At 36.9% G+C, this 11,497-nt stretch overlaps 4 protein-coding genes across 4 annotated transcripts; 1 reads left to right on the top strand and 3 right to left on the bottom strand.

Annotated features, from left to right (window-relative positions):
- The first annotated feature begins 26 nt into the window (after nucleotides 1-26).
- On the top strand, nucleotides 27-869 carry kbp-3 (Kinetochore-binding protein 3). The gene is made up of 4 exons (NM_064592.7): nucleotides 27-193; nucleotides 249-377; nucleotides 421-514; nucleotides 780-869. The coding sequence occupies exons 1-4, from the start codon at nucleotides 40-42 to the stop codon at nucleotides 805-807; spliced, it is 405 nt and encodes a 134-aa protein (NP_496993.1). The 5' UTR covers nucleotides 27-39; the 3' UTR covers nucleotides 808-869.
- Nucleotides 870-1,280: 411 nt separating this feature from the next.
- Nucleotides 1,281-1,592, bottom strand: F26H11.8 (uncharacterized protein; the record flags this gene model as incomplete). Its single annotated transcript, NM_001267498.1, has 2 exons — nucleotides 1,281-1,485; nucleotides 1,537-1,592. The coding sequence occupies 2 exons, from the start codon at nucleotides 1,590-1,592 to the stop codon at nucleotides 1,281-1,283; spliced, it is 261 nt and encodes an 86-aa protein (NP_001254427.1).
- A 58-nt stretch (nucleotides 1,593-1,650) lies between these two features.
- Nucleotides 1,651-6,132, bottom strand: mes-2 (Histone-lysine N-methyltransferase mes-2). Its single transcript, NM_064591.7, has 8 exons — nucleotides 5,463-6,132; nucleotides 4,511-5,079; nucleotides 3,920-4,068; nucleotides 3,658-3,875; nucleotides 3,045-3,237; nucleotides 2,547-2,779; nucleotides 2,120-2,330; nucleotides 1,651-1,887 (listed from the first exon to the last, which is right to left on the bottom strand). The coding sequence occupies exons 1-8, from the start codon at nucleotides 6,127-6,129 to the stop codon at nucleotides 1,806-1,808; spliced, it is 2,322 nt and encodes a 773-aa protein (NP_496992.3). The 5' UTR covers nucleotides 6,130-6,132; the 3' UTR covers nucleotides 1,651-1,805.
- A 593-nt stretch (nucleotides 6,133-6,725) lies between these two features.
- Nucleotides 6,726-8,355, bottom strand: sdz-26. The gene is made up of 6 exons (NM_064590.6): nucleotides 8,268-8,355; nucleotides 7,809-8,093; nucleotides 7,573-7,752; nucleotides 7,334-7,519; nucleotides 7,002-7,283; nucleotides 6,726-6,951 (listed from the first exon to the last, which is right to left on the bottom strand). Exons 1-6 carry the CDS (start codon nucleotides 8,331-8,333, stop codon nucleotides 6,796-6,798), a joined length of 1,155 nt encoding a protein of 384 aa, NP_496991.2. The 5' UTR covers nucleotides 8,334-8,355; the 3' UTR covers nucleotides 6,726-6,795.
- Nucleotides 8,356-11,497: the final 3,142 nt, after the last annotated feature.

Below are 11,497 nucleotides of genomic sequence, written 5' to 3'. Positions count from 1 at the left end.
AACCGATTTTCATTGAATTTTTGCAGGTTTTTCGGCAAAATGGAGTCACTCAACGAGTATATGGACAAGATTATTAATCGTCTTAAGGCAGTCAATGAGAAAGACGAATTAGTTGATGAAGGAATGCGGAAACTCCAAAAATGCCAGGAAAAAATTATGAAAACGAGAATCGATGCTCAAAAACATATCGATGGTAAATTTGCAAGGAAATTGTTTAGATGTGTGCATAAAACAAAACATTTGTTCAGAACGCCACGAGCAACAGTCATTCGAACAACAGCTACTGAACAAAAATATGTTTGAAACTGAGCAACTGGAAGAAAAACTAAAAAGATTGGACGATGAGAACAAAATTGGAAATGAGCGGGAATTTAACAGTAAGCTGATAGTCTTTGAAACAATTTATCTGATTTACTCCAGAAAAATTGGAAGCAATATCTGCGAAGTGGACGGATGACGTCAATCTCTTGAAAACCACGCCGAATGAGCCTAACGATGGGAATAGAAAGAAATTGTAAGGGATTTAATTAAAAATAAGTTTTGTGAAGAAACTGCTCAAAAGTTTTTAAAATCTGGACTAAAATCTTCAGTTTTGCCTACTTTACTGTGTGGCTGGCAGCAGTCGGAACTTAATGTTTATTTAATTATTATTATGCGGGCGGCACTGAAGAGCGGTAAAAATTTTGATATTTCACCACCAGACTCGTTTATATAGGTCCATTTTAAAGCTATTTAACCAAAAAATCCTTCTTTATAAACTAAACGTGTATTTTTTTCAGATCGAACCTCTCCAACATCTTGGTCTAACTCTGGTTTTCATCCACGTATCAATTATGCCTTCTTTTCATGTATATTAAATCATTTCATTTATTATATTGTTATCATCATCACATTTCAATAGTTTCCAATTGTTCCGTAGAAGGTATTAGGGAAACTCTTCTCTCTTCCGTTCGAGGAAAATTTGTTCAAAAGTTCCCAGGTGTTAGCGGAAGATTGTGGATTTTCTTGTGATGTCGTGGTTTCTACAGGAGCCGGTCTCACTCTTGCCAGGGATTCTTCAGAAGAAGAGGATGATGATGAGGAAGACGAGGACGACGACGAAGAAGACGATGAAGATGTGGAGGAGGATGGACAAGAAGCAGAAGCTCTCCGATTCAAAGTTTTCGGGCAAAATTCTCCATTTGGATTCACCTCGCAATCGTGATGAATTTTCCACGCGATGAACTTGTCCAGGTACACATTTCTATAATTGGAATTTTTCTATAATATTTGGAACATTTTTATCTCTGACAACCCGGATGCAATGGGGCCTGCCTACAATCGACGCCTTTTCTCTGTCTTCCCTGGATTTTGGATCTCGCTGCAAACTTTCTCGCAGCTTTCGGAATGCCAAGCTTCACGCAAATCTCGTACGTTGGATCGATCTGGCAAAATGTTTTGAGTTTCTCAGGAATTACGGCCGGTGGTTCGATTAAGCTTCTGCTACTGGAATTTTTGTCATTTTCAGATTTTCCTGCAGAAAAAAATCCAACTTACGTTTCCGAAGCCTCCAGCAGCATGGGAAATAAGAAAAATAAGAAGAAAATCACCATCTTTAAGGAAGAAGTGAAAAAATTGTGCTGTGTCGGGCGATTTTATAGGAGGAATTTTGATTCGATTATATTTATGGTTTTCAGAAATTTGAAGGAAGGAAAATGTATTCAGAAACATGAGATTCTAGGGAAATAACAGTTAAACAAGTAGATCTTGAGATTTGAAAGTGATATCAACGGGAAAAATTTAAGAAAAAAAGTCAAGAAAAAAGATTATTCAGAAGTCATTGGTTTGGAGAGTTTCTGGCTTTTGGGCCTGCTGGGCTTCTCGGATCTCTCCTTGGTTTGGACCATCCTGGAAAAAGTTTATTCAAAAAGTCAAGTTGAAAGTCTACACAAAACTGGTTCTCGAAGCGACCGAAAATTTGCAGCTACCGTAACCAACCACAATTTTCTACGGCTTATCATGATTTTTTTGATCCAAAAAAATCTTTGTGTTATAAATTTTTAAAAATTGAGTGGAAAAAACTAGAGGGTACGGTAGCTGCAGTCGTCTCGAGACCCGAAAAGCTTTTTGCAAAATCTACCTGAACGCTATCTGATGTTCTCCAGAATAACTGTAGTCAAATGTGAGCTCTTCACTAATCTCAAGCCGTCTCTTCGCATAGAACCCAATTCGGTGCTCTCCGGCGACAACCATCGTTCTCGCGTAGCACGTCGGATTCTTGCTGTCATGATTGGCAAATCGTGCCAAGTTTCCAATTTTGTACGAATCGATCGCACCCCCGGTTTCAATGTCTGCAAAAATATTTTTTTTTGTTCCGAAAAATTGAATTTTCAAAAAAAAAGAAAACTTTTGATGGTTTTTTTTTTCGATATTTTGTTAATTTTTTGAAATAATTTTTTCTTATTTATTTGATTTTCAAAAAATCGAAATGTTGTCTCTAAAAACCCAAAAAAAATTTAAATTTAAAACATTTTTCTGCGACACCGTGATCTAAAAAAAGTACATACTAAAAATGTAGCTGCACTGATATCGATCATATATCGCACCGCGTCGTTCGGCTTCATCATCGGAAATTCGTTCACCAGTGTATTCCGTAATGAACTCGTCTTTTTCGGCGGGTTCCAACAAGAAAAGTCCATTGCCTGCTATTTTCGATGGCCCGCAATACGTTCGTTTTTGGATCATTCTAGTCATTCCAAAATTGCGGCATTTTATTATGTTCGAGTCGATGGCGTCGCATCTGAATTTGTTTTTAAATTGAGAATTTTCAGGTACAAAATTCGATTTTTCTGTGCTATTTTGATTTTATATACCTTTTTTTAAATTTGGGATTTTGATTGAAGATTTTTAATGGACATTTGGTCCTTCTTTTTCGAGAAATTTTCAGTTCGATCAATTTTTTTTGGAAAGTTTAATTTTTTCCTTTCTTAAAATTTCCATTTCTGGAAGTTCTGAAAAATTAAAGCTTACTAAAAAAACTTTTCAAAAAATTCCTGTGCACTCACTTGCACATATTACACGTCATCGGATTACATTCCCAATTGGCTCGATAGCACTGGCAAGCCTTCGTGTAGCACTGACCGGCGGCGCAATTGCATCCCGGGAATCGCTGAGAACAGTTTATATCGCATTTGCACATGTACGAGCACACTCCGTTTTCACGACATGCACAATTTTCGGCTGTCGCGTTGCATGGGCCTGAAATGTTTAAAAATTAATTTTCAATTAATGGGGTTATTAATGCGATGTAGTAAAATGTGCAAAAATGTGTTTTCATTCATTTGTGTCCAATAAATACATGTGTGTCCAATAAATACAAAAAAATATTCGTTTTCTGCATTTTTCGACATCGGTCGACAGCCCACTTCACATGCTGAAGGCGAGAGACGCAGAGAGATATGCACCCGCGGGTTTTCTCTGCGTGTCTCGCCTTCAGCATGAGAAGTGGGATGTCGCCCAATGTCGAAAAATGCAGGAAATGCCGAAAAATGTCGAAAAATGCAAAAAATTAATGCTACATTGTTCGATGCACATGGGTAGGTGAAAAATGTATAAAAACAAATTATTGCATTTTTCTACATTTCACGAATAACCCCATAATTGTTTTCCATTCCTCACCCGCATGTCGACACGCTGTGATTGGCGTCACCGCGGTCATGCGAACTTTCTCGCTATTTCGCTGAGAATCACGCATATCATCTTCTCGAATCAATTTTTCCGCATCCAGACCATCTCTCAATGCTTGAATACGCAGACTGTCGTGACGCAGCTTACGCTTCGCCTTCTCCTGACTCAACTGATTACGACGGAAGTTGTTGACTCGATCCTTGATACTTCTGAAACAATTCAATTTTTTATATAAAAAATCGCGTCAACTGACAATCTATTCGACGGTTGTCCCATTTTAAGTCGTCGGGCGCTCACATTTTCTGCCATCGACATCATTAGATGATATGCGTCACGACATGAACGAATTTTGCTTTCCTCGTCGTCTTCGTCGACATATTTTTTGACAAACTCGCAGAATGGCTGAGAATGGATTTTTTGCATTTTAAGCTATAAAGCTCGATTTTGCACCCTTTTTTCCTATTTTTCGCTATTTTTTGTTTAAAATAGTTTGATTTACATAATATACAAACTCTTAAACGCAAAATGAAAAACAAAATAACGAAAAAGGTGCAAAATCAAGCTTTATAGCTTTAAAAAAAAGAGAAAACTTGCGAGAAATTAATTTCACTGGAAATATAATTTTTCAATAAAAATGTTTCGGAGGGATCATCTCAGACCTCCAACTATCGCATGACACTATTTTTATTCCGAATTCAGGAATAGTTTTTGAACTCTTCCCTTGTTAGAAAAATTATTGAAAATTTAAAATTACAGTACTCTTCAAAGACGCACGCCTTTTCGCATTTAACAAAAATTTGTCGCGTCGAGGCCAGGTTTTGGCGCAAAAATCGCGTACTCTTACAATATATGTATTGAACACGTAAATGTTCACAATGAGCGCTCCATCTTCAATCGGCATCTTTGCAATTCTTGATTTCATGAAATAAATCTTCACTTCTTTCTGCAGAATTTCTTCAGAATCCGGCACAAGAACTTCTGAAACTTCTTTCATCGTCACCGATTTCCAGCAATTTCCAGAACACATCTTTCCATCATTTTCCGGGTTATTTGGCAGCGGAAGCATCGCATTATAGAATTCACCATTCGGAAACTCGATTGGAATTTCGGCTTTGAATCCGTGAATCGCACATGTATATGCGAGGCACGCGTAACACGTCGGATTTCGAAGATTTTGAGCACCTTCAGCGATTTTTGTCTTCTTCCATGGTTCGAGGCTCGACGGATCGAATCCTTTTTCAGCAAAGTTCTCGCACAAAACGGGAAAAGCCGACGAAAATTCTCTCTGTGAACTTTTGTTTGGCCATAGACGGTAGAGGGTGTAGTAGAATACGTCTGGGCTGCCTTGGTAGTCTTTGAGCGCAGCACGGCATAGTTTGTAGAGTATCCAATCATTGACATAGGACCAGTTGTCTGAAAAATTTAACATCAATTCGCTTAAAAAATACCTGGAGCTAAGGATTTGCAAGATTGTCCCGAGGTTTGATGCATGTCGATTTATGAAACATTTAGAACTACACGTGGACAAGTGGGAACTTGTTTTTCGCATTTTTCACTTTCAAGGCTATTTTTTAAAACTAATTTTGTGTTTGACATTCAAAATGACATTAATTGAAATAAAATTTCAAAAAAATTTTACGGCGATTTCTCACTGAAAAGTGAGAAATTAGGCAATTTGAATGTAAAATGTAAAAATAAATAGAAATAATGGTACCTTCGTCCCGCCTGTTTTTTTTTCGATTTTTGGGGGTTTCTCAGAGAAAATGGAAAAAATCCGGTATTTTGCAATTTCTCACCCGAAAATCCATGAATTCCATCTGGGAACATATCAATCAAATGCTCATAGATATTCCCATCGTCAATACCATCGCCAAAATACGGCATATGCGTGAGCCGCAGCTGATCCGGAGTCGCCACACTTTGCTCGATTGGAACCCAGTATATCATTGGCGGGGAAATGTCGCCAACCTCGATACGTGAACACGGAGCACGAAACTTCTTCATCAAATCTCCTTCCTCCGTTCGATCCGGTTTGATCCATGTAACTGTGGAATCGGAGACTTTGTAGTCGTTTTCTTCGTATTTTTCACAGTTTTTGAATGAAAATTTTGCGATAGTTCTGCCCTCTCCTAAATTTTCTTGCAGCCTTCTGCGATATTCATTAACACTGCTGCTCGCATCCTTCAACCAATCTTTGATGTCTGTGTCCAGCTCGTCTTTTACTCGAATGTCATAGTCATCTTTGATAGCATTGAAGTGGCCTTTAAGCATACGTTTACATTCTTCAATTCCTTGTTCGCACACGGTCTCCTTGATTTTTTCAGATGAAAAAATTGGCTGAATTTTCACAAAGCGAGGCAAATTTTTCGATTTCTTCGATTTTCCCATAGAAGTTTCGCACTTTTTCCCGCGCTTCTTTGTTTTTCCTGAGGGAGTTGATGTGCTGGGCTCTGAGTTGCTCATTCTGAAAGAATATTGCGTTTTAAAAAGGGAGAAAATTGTATTAAGACGAAAAAGACGAGAGAATAAATCGAAAACAAACAATTTTTAATTTTTAAAAACATTGCAAGTGTTGCGTGCAATCGCGCCCTATTGATAATGTGAAGTTGGCGCGAAGGTTTGGAATTTGAATCTGACAAGGAAAACCAAATGCTTTTTGCAAAATATGTTACCCAGGCGCGAAGTTCTGCCATTTTTATGCTAAAAATACGGTGCCAGGTCTCAACACAGCAATTTTTTGTTAAATGCGAAAATATATGCACCCTTTAAAAAAGTACATAAAAGTCAAATTTTCGTGGCCGCGGAGTTTTCATCGAATTTTTTCCGATCGCAATATATTAAAAAGCTTATATTAAATATAGAAAAAAAATCAATAAATTTTCGAAAAAAGGATTTAGGAAAACCTACTTATAAAAAAATCGATGAAAATTCCTGAGAGTTTGCAATTATGTCTTTAAAGGCACACACCTTTTTGCATTTAACCAAAATTGGTTTTGGTGAGACCGGGTACCGTAATATTTGCAAAATTTTGCATACTAACTATTACTAGTAAGGCTGAATAATTCCAAGAACAATTTTATTTGAACTTTGGAAAAATTACAAAAAAAATTTTTAAGAAAATTAAATCTATTATTGACGCGGTTCCATGCTCCGAATCTTCACCAGTAGCTCATTGATCTCTTCAGTTCGATATGGAAGATTCAGTAGAGTATTCTCCACCGCAAACTCGACAAATCGCTCCCGTGAAATATTGCAATTCAGTAGCAACTCAACGGCTCCGTGAACCTGAAAAATATTATTTTGAAAATAGAGAAAAACATCAGAGGTAAACTCACAAATCCATCGTCTTGCTTCAAGAATCCCATCATCAAAGACATGAGCACTGGCCATGCTTCTTCTCCTTCTTCCATTCCGTTCACAGCTTTTTTCACCTCCCGGAAAGCTTCAATATGCTGGGAATTCAATGTGGACTCCTCAATTAGCTCGATCTCATCAAATAGTTGTGAAGCAGCTGAGATCTTACGAGGAAGAGCTCGGATCAGTGATTGGATCTCGTATTTTCTGTAAAGTGCCAGTGGAAACCGGTGCTCTTGGTGGTGGATTATGGCTCTTGTGATCTGAAATATCATATTATAATTTAAATTGTAAAAATTAATCTATAACTCACCACTCGTCGATTCCCAGTCTTAATTGATTGCACCAGGTGCACCATGAGAACTTCCCAAAGGGCCCACTCATAATTCTCCATCATTTTGTAGTGCCCTTCCTCTTGATCACCATGCAAGTGGAGATTATCGAGAAGTTTTGGGAGCAGCTCTGTCTGATCGAAATTATCCATTTCGAGATTTGGGATCTAAAATGGAAAATTAATAGTTACCCTAAACTTTTCTTTGAAAAAAAACATGCATCTTGATCCAGCAACGACTCGTCTGACAGCTCCCGTCGCAATTGTTCAATTTTTCGCACCAACTCGTCTGCTTCAACAAATCTGTACTGGAACTGAGCAGCAGTCTCGTGCACTCTATAGTACTCGAAATCCGCAAGTGATAGCTCCAATGCACCGAGAAGTTTGAAGGCACATTTTACCTGAAAACCATAATTGTTTTTGAATTCCCGCTGAAATTAGTGACCATTTAACTTACAAGAGCCAAATCATCGAAACACATCATATCAGTGAGAAGCTTCAAAACATGGTCCGGGACAAATGTTCCACCAAAATCGTACAATGTTCCGTATGTGAAATACTTTACAATTTTGGCCTTTTCCCTTTGCATGCTTGCGTTCCTCCATTTTCTGATCCTTCTGGCAAAGTCGGTGGCCGGCGCTAAGTTCGGGACAAATTGATCGATCAGACATGCGATGTTGCACTTGTCCAGGATTTCGACGGTAAAGGGGACTTCCGGCAACGTTTTCAAGACTTCTTGGATCTGAAATTTCATATTTGGATTTTGAGTATATGTAGTAGTTAGCAGGGCTGTGCGGCTGTCGGCTTCAGCCGATAACCCAATTTTTCTACAAGCCGCACAGCCCCGGAAGGTAGGGCTAAAGAAAATCAACGGGAATTTAAGCATTACGATTCAAAATAAAAGCTATTTACTTACCGATTCTTCGTGTCCGCTCTTGATGACACGTGCGAAAAGCTCGATCTCGATCTCAGTTCGGTTCATTTTTGATCTGGAGAATTGATCTGGAATTTGAACAAAATGTATAAGTTATACTATAAGATTTTAGAAAAATAACTTTAATAAAACAGAAAAAGAGGTCACCAAACACCATAAAAAAATATTAAAGACTGACCTGGTCTTCTTCATTGTTTGTCTCCTCGGACGCTGCAACATTGCAGCGTTTGTCCAGGGAAGGAGGTCAATGTAGCATTGCAGCACGTCGGCAGAGTGCTGTAATTACACTTTCGGGAGCACTGTGGCGATGCGCATGACAGCTCGTATTTATTGATTCTATTGACGTAATGAGGTATGGGGAATGAGCATTAGTTCATGACAAAAATGTTCAGACGTTCAATCATAATCCCACTTCAAAATGCTGGAAAAAAGCACATTTTTTGTTATAAATATTGATTCCTTCATGCCTGCCTGTTGGCATGTTTAAAATGGCTGTGCGGAACTTGTTTCGGTAACCTAATCTATGTATGTACTCAGACTATTTTATCAATTAGGAGCCTAGGCAGTTAGGGTATATGGTATATGGTATATGGTATATGGTATATGGCAAAGAGTAAATGGCATAATTTAATAATTAATACATCTTTATCTTCGAATTTCAGATTTTTTAATGGATAATTTCGGAAAGTTTTCCAACCCCTAAGTGATTTTTCATATGCTGAATTTCATGTTTTCCAGAACACTTTTCAAAAACCTCTATTTCCCACAAAAAAATACTGAAAGTTCTCATATACATTCTCATTTCTGACGACTCCCCTTGGACCAATTGTGCCGAACGATCGAGGAAATTTCCGGAAAACGGCGGTGTACTAAAAAGGAGCAATAAAACGGGGGTAAAAAAGAGCAAAGACAAGCGGGAATGGGTGTCCTGAAAGTTCCAAATGATTACCACCGCTTCTGGTGGAATTAAATATTTTTATTTGTACATAATTTCTTCGACGGAAATTTTCTGTGCGGTCAGACAGAGAAGAGACGTTTTTGGTGAGCAAAAATTTGAATTTTAAAGTTTGGCACATCAATTATGATCCAGTTAACCCTTGAATTTCACAAAAATAAGTTCATAGGATTTTTTTCTGAAATACATTTTTTCGATTTCACCTCAATTTTTTGGCGTGGTCTCCTGGTCCTCTCAAAAAGAGTCGAACGGAAATTCGACAAACACCGCTTCACTGCTCCTCCACTTCATCTTGCAGACTCACTTTATTCTTAAAAAGAGGCGGGCCAATGAGAAGGAGCAAAGAAGAAATGTGAGCAAGGGTCAACCTACCAGCTCACTTTTTCAAGAGATTTAAGATATTTTCGCTTGACTGCACAAGTTTTCCGGTGACGAAAATTCATAAAATTTTGAAGTATACTCTGACGTTTTTCCACTTTTCTGTTTTAGTAAGATTAACTGTTTATTTTTTGGGATTTATAATATATATACATTTGAAAATTCTCAGGTAAATCCGGTTAGAAAAATTTAGTTTAATTTCCAAAAGTAGTTTTAATTGTCTAAAACTTACTGAACTTGTTTTTAACTTGAGACCCATTGCTGTAAGACCTTGGAGCAAAATTTAAATTTTAGTTTTAGCATGCCGAACCAGAACCTTACAAATTAGAGTATTCCACTTCAAACTTGCATATTCTGAAATGTCTGGTGTTCTAACTTGAGCTTCCAAAATGTGACGAAAACACAAAATTTACATTTTTTTTTGTCGGTAAGCCCAAAAACACCACCCTTGTCAGCTTCGTTTCACCCATTTTGAAAAATTTATAAAAACACAAAAATTTGGGAATTTTCACATTTAAAATTTAACTTAACTTGTTAGAAAAATTTCCAGTATTTAATTCAATTTTAATTTGAGATGAAACGAATGTTTCAAAAATTACAAAACTTTTAAGAATTCAAAGTTAATTTGGAAAACAATATTGAAATATAAATTTAAAGATTTTGAAAAAAAAACAATTTCAAAAGTTTCAAGATAAATGTTGAAAAAATCTACATGAATCTACGAATTTTTTGTTTTTTTTTTTGAAAAAAAAAACGGATAGAATGTTATAGAATAGAGCATTCTATAGCATCTCCCTCAATATTTTTTTTCGATGTCCAAAATTGTTTTGTTTTCGGAATTTCTTTTGGGGGATTCTGGACACATTGGCAGTAATTCGTTGTACTAGTCATTGAGATTTTCTTTCCTTCTATATGTATCTCTGAATTTCAAATTAAATTTAGTTTTTTGAATTTCGGTTTTTCTGATTTTTGTTTACATGTTGAGAAAAACTGAGATTGTCTTTGATGTTTCTGAAATTTGTTTACGTCGTTAAACTTTTTCTTAGCAAAAGGAAACATTTTTAGTTATTTATAAACAATGTTCTGTCCAAAAATCATTACTAATGACAGCGAGCGTCACTTCAAAAGTAGGGATGAGGCAGGCGTAGGTCGCCAATAAGGTATACATTTTTATGCCTGAAAAGTGAAAAGTTTCCGACAGCCTTTACATTTTTCTCAAGCCCATATCCAATTTTTCATATATTCTCTCTTTTCCAATAACATTCTAACAATTTTATGGTCCAAATCAAATGTACTTCCGGTGTATTACATGGACCCTTACACACACACACACACACTCTTTTTTCACACCACTTTTTTCTCATGTACATATATTTTTCTCTCGGATGACTGAGAAAACCCCACAATTTCTTTTTTTTTTTTCATTCTCTGTCACATTTCCGGTTTACTCGAAAAAGTGAGCTTTCATATTTTTGAAGATTATTTGTAAATGTAGGGCAAATTTAAATTTTAAAAAAATGTAGGCATGAGACAGTTGTAGGTCGCCTTGAAGATAGGCATTACGTAGACATCAGAAAGAGCTTAACTGTAAGTTAATTTAAAGGTGCATGTATTTTTCAAGGTATATTTAAGTGGTGTATTTTTTCAGGTTATAGGTACCGTATTTCCTCTATTAGTCTTGCAGCCTCTATTAGCCTTGCACCCCTAGAGGTCAATCGAAAAATAGTCTTGCAGCCTCTATTAGCCTTGCACCCCTATTAGTCTTGCACCCCTAGAGGTCAATCGAAAAATAGTCTTGCAGCCTCTATTAATATTGCAGTCTCAAATAGTCTTGCACTCCTATTTTTGCCTAGCCAGCTATACTAACTAAGAGGAAACG

This window comes from Caenorhabditis elegans, chromosome II (genome assembly GCF_000002985.6).
Source record: "Caenorhabditis elegans chromosome II".
Lineage (NCBI taxonomy): Eukaryota > Metazoa > Nematoda > Chromadorea > Rhabditida > Rhabditidae > Caenorhabditis > Caenorhabditis elegans.
This window is presented reverse-complemented; position numbering and strand designations above follow the sequence as displayed.

Coding starts and splice junctions, on each gene's coding strand:
- kbp-3 (NM_064592.7), top strand. CDS start 40: ATGGAGTCACTCAACGAGTATATGGACAAGATTATTAATCGTCTTAAG. Junction 194..248: donor TGCTCAAAAACATATCGATG/GTAAATTTGCAA, acceptor ACATTTGTTCAG/AACGCCACGAGCAACAGTCA. Junction 515..779: donor GATGGGAATAGAAAGAAATT/GTAAGGGATTTA, acceptor TATTTTTTTCAG/ATCGAACCTCTCCAACATCT.
- mes-2 (NM_064591.7), bottom strand. CDS start 6,129: ATGAGCAACTCAGAGCCCAGCACATCAACTCCCTCAGGAAAAACAAAG. Junction 4,069..4,510: donor ACGTGTTCAATACATATATT/GTAAGAGTACGC, acceptor ATCCATTCTCAG/CCATTCTGCGAGTTTGTCAA. Junction 2,780..3,044: donor ATGACGTGTAATATGTGCAA/GTGAGTGCACAG, acceptor AAACAAATTCAG/ATGCGACGCCATCGACTCGA.
- sdz-26 (NM_064590.6), bottom strand. CDS start 8,333: ATGAACCGAACTGAGATCGAGATCGAGCTTTTCGCACGTGTCATCAAG. Junction 7,753..7,808: donor GTTTCGATGATTTGGCTCTT/GTAAGTTAAATG, acceptor TATGGTTTTCAG/GTAAAATGTGCCTTCAAACT. Junction 6,952..7,001: donor TGAAGCAAGACGATGGATTT/GTGAGTTTACCT, acceptor AATATTTTTCAG/GTTCACGGAGCCGTTGAGTT.